Source organism: Xyrauchen texanus, chromosome 44 (assembly GCF_025860055.1).
Source record: "Xyrauchen texanus isolate HMW12.3.18 chromosome 44, RBS_HiC_50CHRs, whole genome shotgun sequence".
NCBI classification, from domain to species: Eukaryota; Metazoa; Chordata; class Actinopteri; order Cypriniformes; family Catostomidae; genus Xyrauchen; species Xyrauchen texanus.
In genome coordinates, this window is record NC_068319.1 from 27,759,732 (window position 1) to 27,779,392 (window position 19,661).

Sequence of the window (19,661 nt, forward strand, 5' to 3'; positions counted from 1 at the left end):
GTATCACTATGGTAACTGCCTAGCAACCAGATGGGGTTACCCTAGCAACCGAGTAACAAATCACATATCTCTGCATCAGAAAAACATAGAGACTTCGGGTTGACTTATTTCAATCAGGATGGCAAGGAGACTTGATTAGTATCACTATGGTAACTGCCTAGCAACCAGATGGGGTTACCCTAGCAACCGAGTAACAAATCACATATCTCTGCATCAGAAAAACATAGAGACTTCGGGTTGACTTATTTCAATCAGGATGGCAAGGACACTTCATTAGTATCACTATGGTAACTGCCTAGCAACCAGATGGGGTTACCCTAGCAACCGAGTAACAAATCACATATCTCTGCACCAGAAAACACTACAGACTTCGGGTTGACTTATTTCACTCAGGATGGAAAGGAGCCATGTATTGTATTACCTTGGTAACTGCATAGCAACCACATGGGCTTACCCTAGCAACCGAGTAACAAATCACATATTTCTGCACCAGAAAATCGTACAGACTTCTGGGTTGATTTATTTATGACCATAATTTTTGTTCTTTTCAGTTACAACATGCTGTTTGGCCGAGTTTTGCCACGGCAAGCACCACTCACATTTTCTTCAGGAAATGTACCTATCTAGTTAGTGGTGCTTGCAAAGCATCACTATTGTAATCTCACATACTTATTTTTATTTTTCTTCTTTTTATTATTATTCTATCTCCGTACAAAACTTGGCACCTAACTTCGTCCGCTACCGTTTGGCGTAGACCCACAAATGAGGTGTCAAATCGAGCGGCCTATTGAGGACACGTGTGCTATGACTTTTATAAGCGATCGAGTGCGGTATTTGCCCCAGGGGCAAAAAAGCGGCGAAAAATCCCATAGACTTAACATTGTGACAAACTTTGAGCGTCACAGCTCCGGCGAGGATTTCACAGAAGCGTGTGATTTGCCACATTTGAAGAGGCTGGCAGGCTCTGTAAGAGCATACCTCAATATGGGGTAAAAGTTGCACCCCTGGGGGCAGGAGCTGCCAAAAATGCCCCAATTGACTTATAATGGTGTAGGGCTGGCCCATGAAATGAAAAGGCATAGGGATTTGTATTGAACATAGCTCTGGATCACAGTGTCATAGAGACCAGGGGTGGGCTCATTTTACTCAGGCGACCAATCAGTCTCTCAGGATCATTGTGAAGCTATCAAGCCACGCCCTAGCAACCATTAAGAGCACCTTAGCAACAAGTCCCATAGACTTCTATTGAAACAGATCAAAGGGATATCTCGGGATAGAAGTGTCATAGAAACACAAGGGTGGTCTCGTTTGACTTCGGGACAGCAAACAGCCAATCATGCATCAAATCAACACTTCCTAGCCCCTCCCTAGCAACCATTGTCGAGCACCTTAACAACCAAAATCCATAGAGGGATATCTTCCATTCTGAATGTCACAGAGGCATGGGAGTTGGTTTATATCATTCATACTGACAAGCAGCCTTTGGAGATTCATGATTGGCAGCTGCCAAGTCACTCCTAGCAACTAAACAGAGTACCCTAGCAACCGTTTAGCAGTAACTATATCTCTGCACCACAAAATCAGAGAGACTTCTGGGTTGATTTATTTCAATCAGGATGGCAAGGAGACTTGATTAGTATCACTATGGTAACTGCCTAGCAACCAGATGGGGTTACCCTAGCAACCGAGTAACAAATCACATATCTCTGCATCAGAAAAGCGTAGAGACTTCGGGTTGACTTATTTCAATCAGGATGGAAAGGACACTTCATTAGTATCACTATGGTAACTGCCTAGCAACCAGATGGGCTTACCCTAGCAACCGAGTAACAAATCACATATCTCTGCATCACAAAAACATAGAGACTTCGGGTTGACTTATTTCAATCAGGATGGCAAGGACACTTCATTAGTATCACTATGGTAACTGCCTAGCAACCAGATGAGCTTACCCTAGCAACCGAGTAACAAATCACATATCTCTGCATCAGAAAAGCGTAGAGACTTCGGGTTGACTTATTTCAATCAGGATGGCAAGGACACTTGATTAGTATCACTATGGTATCTGCCTAGCAACCAGATGGGCTTACCCTAGCAACCGAGTAACAAATCACATATCTCTGCATCACAAAAACATAGAGACTTCGGGTTGACTTATTTCAATCAGGATGGCAAGGAGACTTGATAAGTATCACTATGTTAACTGCCTAGCAACCAGATGGGGTTACCCTAGCAACCGAGAAACAAATCACATATCTCGGCACCAGAAAGAGTACAGACTTCGGGTTGATTTATTTCAATCAGGATGGCAAGGACACTTGATTACTATCACTATGGTAACTGCCTAGCAACCAGATGGGGTTACCCTAGCAACCGAGAAACAAATCACATATCTCGGCACCAGAAAGAGTACAGACTTCGGGTTGATTTATTTCAATCAGGATGGCAAGGACACTTGATTACTATCACTATGTTAACTGCCTAGCAACCAGATGGGGTTACCCTAGCAACCGAGAAACAAATCACATATCTCGGCACCAGAAAAGAGTACAGACTTCGGGTTGATTTATTTCAATCAGGATGGCAAGGACACTTGATTACTATCACTATGGTAACTGCCTAGCAACCAGATGGGGTTACCCTAGCAACCGAGAAACAAATCACATATCTCGGCACCAGAAAGAGTACAGACTTCGGGTTGATTTATTTCACTCAGCATCGCAAGGACACTTGATTACTATCACTATGGTAACTGCCTAGCAACCAGATGGGGTTACCCTAGCAGCAGTAACAAATCACATATCTCTGCACCACAAAATAGTACTGACTTCGGGTTGATTTATTTCACTCAGGATCGCTAAGGACACTTGATTACTATCACTATGGTAACTGCCTAGCAACCAGATGGGGTTACCCTAGCAACGAGAAACAAATCACATATCTCGGCACCAGAAAGAGTACAGACTTCGGGTTGATTTATTTCACTCAGCATCGCAAGGACACTTGATTACTATCACTATGGTAACTGCCTAGCAACCAGATGGGGTTACCCTAGCAACCGAGAAACAAATCACATATCTCGGCACCAGAAAACAGTACAGACTTCTGGGTTGATTTATTTCAACCAGGATGGCAAGGACACTTCATTAGTATCAATATGGTAACTGCCTAGCAACCAGATGGGGTTACCCTAGCAACCGAGTAACAAATCACATATCTCTGCACCAGAAAACACTACAGACTTCGGGTTGACTTATTTCACTCAGGATGGAAAGGAGCCATGTATTGTATTACCTTGGTAACTGCATAGCAACCACATGGGCTTACCCTAGCAACCGAGTAAAAAATCACATATTTCTGCACCAGAAAATCGTACAGACTTCTGGGCTGATTTATTTATGACCATAATTTTTTTCTTTTCCAGTTACAACATGCTGTTTGGCCGAGTTTTGCCACGGCAAGCACCACTCACATTTTCTTCAGGAAATGTACCCATCTAGTTATTTTTATTATATCTCTTAACAAAACTTGACACCTAACTCGATCCCGCACCGTTTGGCGTAGACCCGCGAATGAGGTATCAAATCGAGCGGCCTATTGAGGACACGTGTGCTATGACTTTTATAAGCGTCGAGTGCGGTATTTGCCCCAGGGGCAAAAAAGCGGCGAAAAATCCCATAGACTTAACATTGAGACAAACTTTGTGGCGTCACAGCTCCAAGCGAGGATTTAGTAGAAGCGTGTGATTTGCCACATTTGAAGAGGCTGGCAGGCTCTGTAAGAGCATACCTCAATATGGGGTAAAAGTTGCACCCCTGGGGGCAGGAGCTGCCTAAAAATGCCCCAATTGACTTATAATGGTGTAGGGCGGCCCATGAAATGAAAAGGCATAGGGATTTGTATTGAACATAGCTCTGGATCACAGTGTCATAGAGACGAGGGGGTGGGCTCATTTTACTCAGACAACCAATCAGTCTCTCTGGATCATTGTGAAGCTATCAAGCCACGCCCTAGCAACCATTAAGAGCACCTTAGCAACAAGTCCCATAGACTTCTATTGAAAAAGATCAAAGGGATATCTCCGGATAGAAGTGTCATAGAAACACAAGGGTGGTCTCGTTTGACTCGGGACAGCAAACAGCCAATCATGCATCACTTCAACACTTCCTAGCCCCTCCCTAGCAACCATTGTCGAGCACCTTAACAACCAAAATCCATAGAGGGATATCTTCCATTCTGAATGTCACAGAGGCATGGGAGTTGGTTTATATCATTCATACTGACAAGCAGCCTTTGGAGATTCATGATTGGCAGCTGCCAAGCCACTCCTAGCAACTACACAGAGTACCCTAGCAACCGTTTAGCAGTAACTATATCTCTGCACCAGAAAATCAGAGAGACTTCTGGGTTGATTTATTTCAATCAGGATGGCAAGGAGACTTGATAAGTATCACTATGTTAACTGCCTAGCAACCAGATGGGGTTACCCTAGCAACCGAGTAACAAATCACATATCTCTGCATCAGAAAAGCGTAGAGACTTCGGGTTGACTTATTTCAATCAGGATGGCAAGGACACTTCATTAGTATCACTATGGTAACTGCCTAGCAACCAGATGGGCTTACCCTAGCAACCGAGTAACAAATCACATATCTCTGCATCACAAAAACATAGAGACTTCGGGTTGACTTACTTCAATCAGGATGGCAAGGAGACTTCATTAGTATCACTATGGTAACTGCCTAGCAACCAGATGGGCTTACCCTAGCAACCGAGTAACAAATCACATATCTCTGCATCAGAAAAGCGTAGAGACTTCGGGTTGACTTATTTCAATAAGGATGGCAAGGACACTTGATTAGTATCACTATGGTATCTGCCTAGCAACCAGATGGGGTTACCCTAGCAACCGAGTAAAAAATCACATATCTCTGCATCACAAAAACATAGAGACTTCGGGTTGACTTATTTCAATCAGGATGGCAAGGAGACTTCATTAGTATCACTATGGTAACTGCCTAGCAACCAGATGGGCTTACCTAGCAACAGTAACAAATCACATATCTCTGCATCAGAAAGCGTAGAGACTTCGGGTTGACTTATTTCAATAAGGATGGCAAGGACACTTGATTAGTATCACTATGGTATCTGCCTAGCAACCAGATGGGGTTACCTAGCAGCAGTAAAAATCACATATCTCTGCATCACAAAAACATAGAGACTTCGGGTTGATTTATTTTAATCAGGATGGCCAGGAGACTTGATTAGTATCACTATGGTAACTGCCTAGCAACCAGATGGAGTTACCCTAGCAACCGAGCAACATATCACATATCTCTGCACCAGAACACACTACAGACTTCGGGTTGACTTATTTCACTCAGGATGGAAAGGAGCCATGTATTGTATTACCTTGGTAACTGCATAGCAACCACGCGGGCTTACCCTAGCAACCGAGTAACAAATCACATATTTCTGCACCAGAAAATCGTACAGACTTCTGGGTTGATTTATTTATGACCATAATTTTTGTTCTTTTCCAGTTACAACATGCTGTTTGGCGAGTTTTGCCACGGCAAGCACCACTCACATTTTCTTCAGGAAATGTACCTATCTAGTTATTTTTATTTTTATTTTTATTTTTATATCTCTTAACAAAACTTGACACCTAACTTCGTCCGCACCGTTTGGCGTAGACCCACGAATGAGGTGTCAAATCGAGCGACCTATTGAGGACCGTGTGCTATGACTTTTATAAGCGATCGAGTGCGGTATTTGCCCCAGGGGCAAAAAGCGGCGAAAAATCCCATAGACTTAACATTGAGACAAACTTTGGGCGTCACAGCTCCAAGCGAGGATTTCAGTAGAAGCGTGTGATTTGCCACATTTGAAGAGGCTGGCAGGCTCTGTAAGAGCATACCTCAATATGGGGTAAAAGTTGCACCCCTGGGGGCAGGAGCTGCCTAAAAATGCCCCAATTGACTTATAATGGTGTAGGGCGGCCCATGAAATGAAAAGGCATAGGGATTTGTATTGAACATAGCTCTGGATCACAGTGTCATAGAGGCGAGGGGTGGGCTCATTTTACTCAGGCGACCAATCAGTCTCTCAGGATCATTGTGAAGCTATCAAGCCACGCCCTAGCAACCATTAAGAGCACCTTAGCAACAAGTCCCATAGACTTCTATTGGAAACAGATCAAAGGGATATCTCGGGATAGAAGTGTCATAGAAACACAAGGGTGGTCTCGTTTGACTTCGGGACAGCAAACAGCCAATCATGCATCAAATCAACACTTCCTAGCCCCTCCCTAGCAACCATTGTCAAGCACCTTAACAACCAAAATCCATAGAGGGATATCTTCCATTCTGAATGTCACAGAGGCATGGGAGTTGGTTTATATCATTCATACTGACAAGCAGCCTTTGGAGATTCATGATTGGCAGCTGCCAAGCCACTCCTAGCAACTACACAGAGTACCCTAGCAACCGTTTAGCAGTAACTATATCTCTGCACCAGAAAATCAGAGAGACTTCTGGGTTGATTTATTTCAATCAGGATGGCAAGGACACTTGATTAGTATCACTATGGTAACTGCCTAGCAACCAGATGGGGTTACCCTAGCAACCGAGTAACAAATCACATATCTCTGCATCAGAAAAGCGTAGAGACTTCGGGTTGACTTATTTCAATCAGGATGGAAAGGAGACTTCATTAGTATCACTATGGTAACTGCCTAGCAACCAGATGGGCTTACCCTAGCAACCAGTAACAAATCACATATCTCTGCATCACAAAAACATAGAGACTTCGGGTTGACTTATTTCAATCAGGATGGCAAGGACACTTGATTAGTATCACTATGGTAACTGCCTAGCAACCACATGGGGTTACCCTAGCAACCGAGTAACAAATCACATATCTCTGCACCAGAAAACAGTACAGATTTTTGGGTTGACTTATTTCACTCAGGATGGAAAGGAGCCATGTATTGTATTACCTTGCTAACTGCATAGCAACCACATGGGCTTACCCTAGCAACCTAGTAACAAATCACATATTTCTGCACCAGAAAATTATACAGACTTCTGGGTTGATTTATTTATGACCACAATTTCTGTTCTTTTCAAGCAGGCTATTTGACGAGTTTTGCCACGGCAAGCACCACTCACATTTTCTTCAGGAAATGTACCTATCTAGTTTGTAATATAGTTTTTTTGCATGTCCATATCTCTCCCAGAGACAACACTGCTCAAGAACTACAATAAATGGCTGGATTGTAGTCAAGCCATTTCTTCCGTAAAGTATCTACACCACTATGTAAAAAATTGGCATAATGCCCACCTAGAGGCAACTTTGGCCCTACCTCAAACAAACTTAGTTACAGCAGAGGCCAGGATAAATTAGGTTATACACTTTTTTCATCACTGCAAGATCAAAACCTCTTTGTTTGGACTTCCAAATCCAGATAAATTGAAGATTCAGTGGTTTAAATGTATTTTAATTATTTAGCAGTACAACCACAACCAATGCAGTTCCCACTTTTGGGCCAATCTGGTGCTTCAGGATCACAACCTGTAAGTATGTTTGAATATTTGTGGATTAATCTGAAACCAAGAGTTCAAATATGGAGTTCCCCTTCTCTCACTCACTTCGAAGTTGTGTCGATGTAGTGACACTAGGGGTTGCTCTTGAGAGCTCCAAACACCACTAATCTTTGAGAAAGGCCAATGAGACCCTAACTTTGCATAACACTCCCCCATACATATGGGTATAAATGGAGCTGGAATGTGGCCACTCATTCAGATTTTCTCTTGGCACAAGCGGTTGTGTATCAGCTGAGCTGAATCCCACTGCTTTTCCATTCACCTCAGAAAGAAGCATGTGCTGTTGGATATAAGGCGTATTCAGCGGCTTTCTCTCCTTCTGCATGCCTAGTGCAAATTACCTCCCTGGGCACTTTGACAGCGCTACTATGAGAGTATATATTTCTGCAAATAGAATATTTTCCTCTATTAGAGCAGCACATTGACTTGAACTTTCTTTTTAAAGATGACTTTCCATCTTTGGGTGATTCCTGGATGCGGTCGTTTTCTCTCCACCTCCGATGGCACACGGGCGCTGCCTCACCCTCTGGGTGACAAAGGTCATGGCGCGAGCACTTGGGCAGGCAATGTCCATCTTGGTGGTCCAGGAGCACCACCTGTGGCTGAATCTGGTCGAGATGAGGGACGCCGACAAAGTTTGCTTTCTCAATGCTCCCATCTCCCAGATCGGCCTATTCGGTGACACCGTTGAGGACTTTGCCCAGCAGTTCTCAGCAGTGAAGAAACAGAAGGAGGCTATACAACACATCTTGCCCCGGCACGGCTCAAGATCCTGTACCCAGTCTGCTCACCGATGTCATCCCCCTGTGGCGTTGAAAGCCCAGGCGGCTCCGCCACAGCCCAAGCTCAGTTCTTGGCCCCAGCGTAGAGCCCCCTGCAGGAAGCTGACGCCCCCCGCCTCACGGCCTGGTACGAGGACCCGGAAGGCTGCTAAACGGCCCTGAGATGGACGACCCAGGGTGTGAGATGTCTGCTATGTCCATGGAGCTGGTACCCAGACCACTCCATCCCCCAGTGGAGGGCCCAGTTCACCCTGAATGGGCTGTGGTACCCACATTGTCAAAAAAATTTCCTTGATGGCCTGCAACTCCTCTGTACCCTAGTAGATTGTAACGGTTCCTCCGCCTCCTGGTGGATGGCAGCAACTCCTCCATTTCCTAGCAGACGGCAGCAGTGAGTTCTCCCGAACAACGTGCTCTTCCTCCCCTCCCGGGTTATGGCACCAGTGTAAAATGTCTCTTCTTAATGAAAAGGAGGTGGGAACCGGATGAACACTCAATGAACTTGAATTCCTCTTTAACTCCTCTTTTATCTCTCTCCCGCTGATTGGGCAACTCAGTGCCAGGTGTGCATCCTCTCAGCCCGGATATGACCTCCTCCTCATCACAATCACCTTCAAACTGACGTATTGGTAAAAAGCTTGTAAAAGCAGCACCTGTCAGCAATGTTGGTCAATAATAGACACCAGAAAATGTAGTTTTGTAAATTCAGATAATGCTGACTGTTTTATGCTGTTAAGCTCAACCCAAGAATCATGGATAAATACAGACGGTTTAATGTTGCTTTTGTATACCCACAAAATGTGTTATTGCTCCATAAAACAATTTAACCATTAACAGAACTTAACAGAAAATATAAAACATTTGAACTTTCACAATAGATGCAAAATAGTTCTCGTGAATGAGCATAACTAGCAGAGGTGCCTCTGTATACCGTTTATAACCACCTTTACACGCTACTAAAAGATTGTTTGTCATTCTATGACTGGATATTTTAGTCTTCACATAATTTTTGTATCTATTGGTGCAATAAACATTAACTTTATTTAATATAATCTGTTACCCTTATTTTTTATTAACTTGACATCCATGACTATTTATCAAATCAGACAATTAAAAATATTTTTATTGTGTGACAGTTGAGCACAGAAACGATTCCCAGCTTTCTTCATGCTTTTATTTTGTTATAATACTTTTTCTTTGCACTTTAAGTAACACATTATTCGTGCAGTAACACACTAAAGTAATATTTATATATAAAGTAAAAAAATCAGAGACCCTCTCTTTGAAATCCGAACACAACTGGTCAAAAGAGACACATTATCTAATGTTCATGGTATTGTTGTCTTTTAATAGTTGTGCCTATATAGATTCCTTGGGTCATGCCGAGTACACTGATACTCAATTTGCCCCAATTAGCCATACTTCCTATGTGCCATTTTGAATTTAATTGAAAATCTACTTTTTCGCACTCCGAGGCCGAAGGTCCAATTTGCTCGAAATATGTCATGTGTCATCTAGGGACATTAATAACAAAAGATTATCAAAAGCTTTTTTATAGACTAAACGGTTCTCGAATAGCACTTCAAAATATTAGATGGCAAGATGCCAAAAAGCATCAGAGGCTCTCAGACTCTCAATAATGCTTTGCTGTATTGACATCGAATTGGCATTAAACACTGACAGCACCACACAAATTCCATGACAGTGCCAACTATTGGTCAAAATGTATCATGAAATATTTTGTTTTTTAACCATTTATATTTATTTAATTGTTACAGCATTTCTTAAAATCATTATCAGATATGTCCAATCATATTTCCTTACATGCTGATTATTTGCTTGGCCCTGTAATTGCTGCTTATTATTTTATTCATGCAGACCAAACCATCATAAATATCATAATAAAATAAATAAACAAATAAAATGATATTGCTTTAGCTCTATTTTAGGTTCTTACAAGCTATCTGAATAAAGCTTTAACATTGTGACACATGCACATAAAGGCCCTTTGATGCTTGAACCCCAATCATCGCTGCTCCATTTATTATTATTATTATTCTGCCCTAAAAATTATTGTGCAGACCAAACCCTAAGGCCTAGAGACTTTAAATTTGGGAAATGTTAGTACTCTTGCTGGCTAGCCGTACGCATGGAATAGGCTGATGGGCCCATAGGTGGCGCTTTAGTGAAGAAAACCAAGAAATGTACATTTTGAGCCATAACTCTTGAAAGGTATGTGCTACAAACAAAATGATTATTTTATTCCGGTGATTCCTTGCGTCATGATGAATAATTTTTCCTACTGACAAATTTTTGTTTTCCCATTATTTTGGGTTCTTTGAAAAAAATCTAAATGATCTAGTCGTAGACCATTTGCCCGATCAGAACCAAACCTGTGCAGAAAGATTCAGCAGAGAACCAATATGAAAATGTATTAACATTTTGAACTTTTGATTTCTCTTCAAACGGTAAGCCAAAATGTACGTGGTTCATGGCCACTTTTACTAAAACGGTTATAACTTATGAAAGGAATGAGATGTTATCACCAAATTTGGTACGCATATGTAGGGGTCCTTCTGAGGACACCACAAAAAAGTATATGTCTCTACCTCTTGGTTGTGCTATAATAATTACAAATCTTATAATGGCTTTAACTATGTAACCAAACTATGTTGGTCCGATCAGCTTGAAATTTTGCATACAGTGTCTATGTCCAAGGTTTTGTAGGACAGTTGCATATCTTGAAAAACATGGCCGCCATCGACCAATCAAATTTTAGCAGCTATTAGATAGGGTCACTGTTGTAGGATGGTCAGCGTGTTGGCTAAACAAGCAGCAAAAAATGAAAAACTTCAAAAATGTCAGTGGAAAAATTCTCATTTAATTCAGTGCCACAACTTCCAAAAAGTGCAACACAGTCCAAAGCAAAGTGTCCTTCGTAAATCCAAGTTTAACTCAGAAATTTTGCAGGAAAACAAACTAACAAAATTTGTTCATAGTACAACTCATCACAAAAAACAAAAAAACAAAAACAAACTGAGTTACACAGTTGGCTACTGATCCAACCAAACAGCCCCTTTTCTCTCTTTCTTCCCACCCATTTCATCTGTTCTTTTATAGTTTTAATCTCTTCCTCCATTTTCAAACTGACCAATCATAACTCTTCATCAGTTATTAACTACACATTTCATGAGTTTTAGGTATAAATACTCTTAATAGACCAACTCCTCCCCTTCAGTATGACATATAGTTGGTTTCCTGTTCGCGGCCCCTCCCACTAGGCATCTCCAGGAACCGGTAAGACAAAGAGACATACCCATTAACATTAAAATATTGTTTGTTCAACTTCACCTTGTATGTTCCACTTTGATAACAGTCACCATGGAATGTGCACCTTTCATGTGACTGCAACTAGAGTAAAACAAACACAAAAATCTCACAAAACGGTTTAGTGTGGTTCTTTAAGTTTGGCACATGTGTGCCTCATCACATTTTCTTCCCTTCACCCCCTCTGGATGGTGTAAATTAGGCAAACGGGATAAATAGTCAGCAATAAGGTTTTTCTTACCCGGATAGTGCTCAATTGAAAAGACATAAGGCTGCAGAGTCAGACACCAGCGCAGTATCCTTGAGTTACTGTTCTGCATGGTTTGCATCCATTTCAATGCTCGATGATCAGTTCTTAATGTGAATTCACGTCCAAGCAAGTAGTACCGCAGGGAGTCCACCGCCCACTTAATAGCCAGACCTTCCTTCTCAATAGTTGAGTATTTCCGCTCTCTTTCAAAGAGTTTTCTGCTCAGAAATAACACTGGTCTCTCATCACGAGTCTCTCCTTGCACTAGTACTGCTCCCAAGCCCACATCAGAAGCATCCACCTGTACAATAAATCTCTTGGAAAAATTAGGACTCTGCAAGATGGGTTCATGACATATCAAGTCTTTCAGTGATTTGAAGGCTTCTTCACACGCATTCGTCCAACAAAATTTAGCCAGACTCTTCTTGGTCAAATCAGTCAGAGGTGTAGCCAATGAGGCAAAATGAGGAATAAACCTGCGGTACCAGCCAATTAACCCGAGAAAAGACCTCACATGTTTTTTAGTTTGGGGCCGAGTAATGTTTTGGATAGCCTGAATCTTTTCCACTTGTGGTCTGATCTGTCCACGTCCCAGTAAATAGCCCAAATACTTCACTTCTGTCTGAGCCCATGAACATTTTGTGGTGTTAATCGTGAGACCAGCTCCCTGAAGCCTCTTCAGAATATCTGCAAGATGCCGCAGATGTTCTTGCCAAGACCCACTGTATACCACCATGTCATCGAGGTAGGCGGCTGCATACTGCTTACATCCCGCAAGTACCCGGTCCATCAATCTTTGGAACGTGGCCGGTGCTCCATATAACCCAAAGGGCATAACTGTATATTGATATAACCCTGTGGGAGATCGAAAGGCAGTATAGGGCTTGCAAGACTGACCAAGGGGCACTTGCCAATATCCTTTACACAGATCTAATATAGTCATATAGGATGCTTTACCCAGTCTCTCGATCAACTCGTCAATACGAGGCATAGGATAGGAATCGAAACATGATACACTGTTTAGTTTTCTGAAGTCAGTGCAGAACCAGATTCCTCCATCCTTTTTAGGGACAAGTAGTATGGGACTTGACCACTCACTGTTGGAGGGTTCTATAATCCCCATTTCCAACATGGCCTCGATCTCACCCTTTAACCGTTCTACCATCTTCTCCGGGACTCGATAGGGTTTTTGTCGAACAGGAGTAGTGTCTTTCAAGATGATATTGTGTGTGAGGATCTCGGTACGGCCTGGCCTTTCCTGGAAAAGAGAGGGAAAAGTTTGAAGTACCTCGGTTAATTGCTGTTGTTGAGGGTTATTCAAATGAGCAGACCATCCTGGAGCCTTTTGCGGTGATCGAACTGGTTCCATATCGGTTTCATCATCTTCTCCCACTATGGCCCTCACCATCATCGCCTGTTCTTTAACATCTGTAGGACCATGGAGATCGGACACCCTCTCCTTGAATTCCCTCAGAAGATTAACATGTAGGACCTGCTTAGGCTTCTGCCTTTCGGAACACAAGATCTCATAGGTTACTGGGCCCAGTTTTCGTGTCACGACATACGGACCCTGCCACTTGGCCAACAACTTACTGGTACCTGATGGAAGCAGTACCAGAATGTTCTGTCCCGGTTCCAACTCCCTTTCCCTGGCATGTGCGTCGTACCATACCTTTTGCCTTTTCTGGGCAGCAGATAAATTCTCTTTAGCCAGAGTCTTAAAGTTCTCCAACTTGTCCCTCATCTGTAATATATATGAGGCGATACTGCACTGGGCTGGTTCCTCTGCGGTCCATCCCTCTTTGAGCACATCCAGGGGACCACGAACTTGCCTGCCAAACAGAAGTTCAAAAGGGGTGAAACCAGTTGAGCATTGAGGAACCTCTCTATAGGCAAAGAGTAGAAAAGGAAGCCATTTATCCCAATCCCTCCCCGACTCATCAACAAACTTCTTAAGCATGTTTTTCAATGTACCGTTGAACCGTTCTACCAAACCATCTGTTTGAGGGTGAAATGGTGTAGTTCTGATTCCCTTAACGCCTAGTTGTTTGTACAGTAGCTTCATCAGTTTAGCCATAAAATTTGTTCCCTGATCAGTGATGATTTCAGAAGGGACTCCAACCCTTGAGATCAAATCAACTAAACATCTCACAATGTGTTTAACTTGGATTGAATGCAAGGGGTACACCTCCGGATATCTAGTAGCATAATCACAGATCACCAATGCAAATTGGTGACCCGCACTACTCTTTACCAATGGACCTATTATATCCATCCCTATATGATCAAATGGAATTCCAATAATAGGCAGAGGTTGCAGATAACTTCTATCAGCTTTTCGAACCGGTGCTACCCTTTGACATTCATGACAAGTTTTACAGTATTCTTGCATATCTTGATACATTCTTGGCCAATAAAAACGTTGTCTAACCTGTTCGTATGTTTACTGTTGGCCTAGATGCCCTGACCAAGGGATGGTATGCCCCAGATGTAAAATCATCTGATGCAGGTCGTTGGGTAGTACTAGTCTAGGGATCTCCATGTCGTCCAGGTACAAAAGGTTGTTCTTTAAAATGTACCGGTTCCCCCCCACCGAAGTTACACCCACAGGGTTGCCATCTACCTCACACACTTTTTGAAACAGGGGTTGTAGACCAACGTCTGCTTTTTGTAATTCCCTAAAATTATCAGGGACCTGCCAACGGTCATTAATCATTTCAGATACAGGGTGGTCAATAAAACTTGGTAAGTTCCCTTGTATCTTATCCTTCCCCTATGCTTTTCTTGCCATCTCTGTCCTCTTATTTTTTTTTCCTTTCCTACAGCAGAAAACAAATCAGCATCAGCATTAGGAAGGGGTTGTAAACCTTTGGTCTGGGACCGTGTAACCACTGCACACATTTTGGATGCTAAACCAACCAAATCAGTTAAACAAGGAAAATCTTCCCCGATCACCACATCATATGCTAGTTTCTCAACCACCCCCACCCTTAACAGGTATGCCTGTTCTTCTATCACTACAGAGACATCAGCAGTAGGATAGATTTTTTCATCCCCATGTACACATCCCAAACATACTGTATCTTCATAGTTCAACATCTCACATTCAACAAGTCAGATTTCACCAAAGTTTGTGTACTACCTGTATCAACCAAGGCCTGTGCAGGTTGACCATTAATGGTTACAGTTATAAGGTGGCTATGTTTCTCTGTAGATTTTACTGCTTCACCAAAACACTCATTCCTGGGAACATAGCACATGTTAGTCATTTTAGGCTTTCTTAAGGGACAAAGAGAAGCCTTATGTCCCGGATGTTGACGATAGAAACAAATAAACGTTGCATAAGAATGTTTCCCCGGCAGTCCCACAGTCTTATCAATAGGTTCCTCCACTTTTCCCTTCCCCATAGTCACAGTACCTTTGGTGGTTCGTGGTTGCTCTCGATGAGCAGCCATGTATCTTTCAGCCAGCCTTGCAGCTTCCTCACCAGTCTGTGGTTGGTTTTCTTTGACCCATACTCTCACGTCGGGACGCAACACTCGCAAATACTGTTCCAAGATGATGGTTTCTCCCACCTGTTCCTTGCTCTTCGTTTCGGGTCGCATCCACCTCTTATACAAGCCCTTGATGCGATTGTAAGTTTCCCTCACACTCTCTCCAGTTGGTATCATAAGGCTCCGGAAACGCAGACGATATGTCTCCTCAGTCACGTTGTATTTGGACAGGATGGCAGCCTTGATGTCATCATAGGAACCAGAGCGTAGTTCGTCCATGCTTGTATAGGCGTCCAAAGCTTTGCCTGTCAATAAAGTTACCACCCGTATTGCCCACTCATCGGTTCGCTATCCCCACGTTCTAGCAATGCATTCGAACCGCACAAAAAAACTCTCCACATCCTCGCCCTCTACGAAATCAGGAATTCGTGGTTCATGATGGCGTCTAAAAGATGGTACCGGTGGTGGTGACACAGCTGGCACATGATCTTCAGGTTGAGCTTGAGGAGGTTCTGGAAACAATGCCCTTCCTCCTGATGCCTGCGGAAGTGTTCTGGGTGTAGGTAAGGGGTAATGAGTATGCTGACTTAATTGTTCGATTGATTCCCAGCCTGTCTTAGGTTTCTGAAAAATAGCAGCCTTCAACCCAGTCAATTCATCAAACAGTATTTTTTCATTCCTTTGTTGTTGCTGCATAAAGTTCCTCATTTCAAAAAAAAAAATCTTGACCCACCACAATAGGGTCTGCATCATCTCGGGGTGTACTGACTTTACTGGTCTTGGGTTTCACCACAGGTCTCAGGATATTGAACAATCCCCACATGAAACAAGTCCGTCACAGCTTCCTCAGGTGCCCCAGCTACAAACTCCAAATCACCCAGCTGAGCTTCAACAGTGTCCTCTTCCCCTTCAGAGAACATGATTTGGTGGGCTCGGGTAATCCTTTGGGGACCTCCATGTTCTCTAGTCGTCATCTTGGGGTTTTGGCACTTCCCTCTTCTACTGCCAGTTACTCCACAAAGACTTCAATCCCACTTCTGACACCATTTGTTGTAGGATGGTCAGTGTGTTGGCTAAACAAGCAGCAAAAAATGAAAAACTTCAAAAATGTCAGTGGAAAAATTCTCATTTAATTCAGTGCCACAACTTCCAAAAAGTGCAACACAGTCCAAAGCAAAGTGTCCTTCGTAAATCCAAGTTTAACTCAGAAATTTTGCAGCAAAACAAACTAACAAAATTTGTTCATAGTACAACTCATCACAAAAAACAAAAAAACAAAAACAAACTCATGGAAAAAATGAGTTACACAGTTGGCTACTGATCTAACAAAACAGCCCCTTTTCTCAGTCATGTGACTGCAACTAGAGTAAAACAAACACAAAAATCTCACAAAATGGTTTAGTGTGGTTCTTTAAGTTTGGCACATGTGTGCCTCATCACAGTCACAATCACATTTTTCATGCATGTAAATAGTTGTACTGTATACAGAGTTGGGAGGGTTACTTTTGAAATGTATGCCACTACAGATTACAGAATACATGCTGTAAAATGTCATTTGTAACGTGTTCCATTAGATTACTCAAGGTCAGTAATGTATTCTAAATAATTTAAGTAAGACAAAATACACATGTTAAAAATACATTCTCTGAAAAAATATCTTATGCAGAGTTGTTTCTAAAACAAGATCAGTCAAATTTACCTTGTTTTAAGGATTTTTCGATATTTGTACAGGAAAACAATACAAAAAAATTATTATCAAGAATATTATTTTTGCCCTAATATCAAAGATTTTTCTAGAAAAAGTAAATTATGATCTAATGTGAATTTTCTTAATAAAAATGATGACCGTGCCTGGTAACATGTGCATGTAAAATGGCTAGAAATAGAATTTACACAAGGTTTATTTCTATTTCTTCTGCTCTACACTTACTTCAAACTTACTTCTCTGTCTGCTCGTATGAATGAAAGTGTTTCACCGCTGTTCAAATGCACTTTGGATCGCATCATTTATTTGTAGAAATGTTTTCCATCTGAAAGGACTAAATATTAAATGAAACAAATGACAATAAAAAAGTAATCTCTTCTGTAATCAAAGTAAATTTGTAATGTAACTGTATTCTAATTACCAACTTAAATTGTAACTGTAGTGGAATACAGTTAATTATATTTTGTATTTTAAGTACATAATCCCGTTATGTATTCCGTTACTCCCCAGCCCTGATTGTATTTATGGTTTTTCATTCCATATGATCAATCTATTAATTCTGAACAACTTTGCCTCAAGAACCATTGATTTGAATCAAATCATTTGGTAAATATTTAAGATTATAAAAAAAATATATATTTTTCAAACAAGTCCTAGGCCATTTTCTCGATTGGAACTAAACCAGTGCAGAAAGATTCAGCAGAGTTGTGGATGCCGTGGAGAATAGTGTGAAGCCTCCACATACGCTATGTCTCCGCGGTAACGAGCTCAACTACGAGTCGCTACGCCACCACGAGGACCTTCCAAATTGGGGAGAATTTAAAAAAATTGCAAAAATTTACTTTAAAGTTGCTGTAAGTGGATTTTATTTAGAAAAAATATGCAAAAAGTGTTCCTACTACCTGGCATATATCATTTAAAAAGGTGTCCTGAGAAATTGCATCTGTCTCTGTGACAGCACTACACTTGCAAATCAGAAATTATCTCTGCCTAGTCATTTTGCAGGTTTAGGTTTGCTGACATCCAGTTGGCTGACATCTTTTTGGAGGCAGGGTTTTGTAGTGAGTGTGTGTGATTGAAAGATTGGGACAGTTAATTAATTAAATGACTAAGTCTTGCAAATGTTAGAAAAATGTCTGAAATCTTACATCACCTTTAATCAGATAACATTGACCTTTATTAACCCCTATGATGATCGATTTTAGAGGAATTAATCACTCATTAAATCTTGAACACTGGGGAGTTTAAGGATTTATAAGCCTTTAAAGATCTGAGCTATACCTTAATTACATGCCATTACATGCCAGTCAATGATTACTTTATGACAATTTGCTTAATCAAGGCCCAATACGTGCATTTTGCTTTGCATGCACAGAGCTGATACCAGAGGGTTTAAAGGTCGTGGGAAAAAGATGTTTGATTCTCCACACGATACAGTTGAAGGGTTAGTTCCCATCAAAAATAAAAATGATGTCATCATTTACTCACCTTCATGTTGTTTCTGTCCTGTGTAGCTTTATTTTTTCCATAGGACACCAAGTGTGATGACAGAATTTAAATTTTTGGGTGAAATTTAAAATATTTTAAATAACTATGTTATGGTGCAAAACTGCCTCAGAGGTTGCTAGATATTTTACTTGACTCTATTTTGTTGTTTTCAGACACAACCAAAAGCCCTTGGAGGTGAAGAGAGATGAGCTTCATAAGAACAGATGTCACGTGAAGTATCCAGAAATGTTCTCCAGCTTTCCGTACCGAGTCAATGTCACAGCTGTAAACTCACTGGGTCGAGCTTCCACCACCATCAGCTTTGAGGAGTCATCTATAGGTACGGTTGTTTAATGAGTCATTGGTTTGACAGCAGGAAGTGTCAATAACCCACTGTCACTTCCAGGGCTTCATCGTGCCACCTCTGGGCTTCCTTGGGGCCAAAGACAAAGCATCTTTGGCCGGCGATTACCCTTGGGCCAAAGAATCCCAACTGGGGATTGAGGCATGGTCAGTGTCAAAGGCAGAATTTCGCTGAGTCAGGTCTTGCTTGCCATCAAGCAAAGATCAAAATGAGCAAATAAGTGGCAGCTTCTGTTTCCACCATGTTCAGTTAGAGAGCTAGTAAATCCCCAGAGTCTGATACCTCAGCTTGAGCTTCCTTCTTGCATGTGAAATGGACAGGGTGTGTGAAGTTGTCACCAGAGCATCTTATTAAGGATGGGTTTTAGGGCAATGCGAGGCTATTGTCCCAATGGTGAGAATGTAGAACGATTTTGGTCTCACGGCTCGATGTCAGAGACTTGTTGATAGCCCTGGCTATTGACACGATGGCCTGCAATTAATTAAATATAAACGTGGATTTATTTTCAACACAGGAAATTCTTTGAGTAATTTAACCTCCAGATGTCAGCATTTAAATAATATAATTGTTCACACATCAATATTAAATAAAGTTTGTAAAAAGTATACCAAACTGCAAGTATATAAAATTATGTAAGGCTAGAT

At 41.7% G+C, this 19,661-nt stretch overlaps 1 protein-coding gene across 1 annotated transcript in view; it reads left to right on the forward strand.

The window, feature by feature from the left end:
* Positions 1 to 19,661, forward strand: part of cntfr (ciliary neurotrophic factor receptor) — a 286,782-nt gene that overhangs the window by 215,235 nt on the left and 51,886 nt on the right. Inside the window, exon 5 of the mRNA XM_052117628.1 lies at positions 18,827 to 18,993. Coding sequence (XP_051973588.1) covers positions 18,827 to 18,993 — 167 coding nt within the window. The remainder of the gene's footprint in view (positions 1 to 18,826; positions 18,994 to 19,661) is intronic.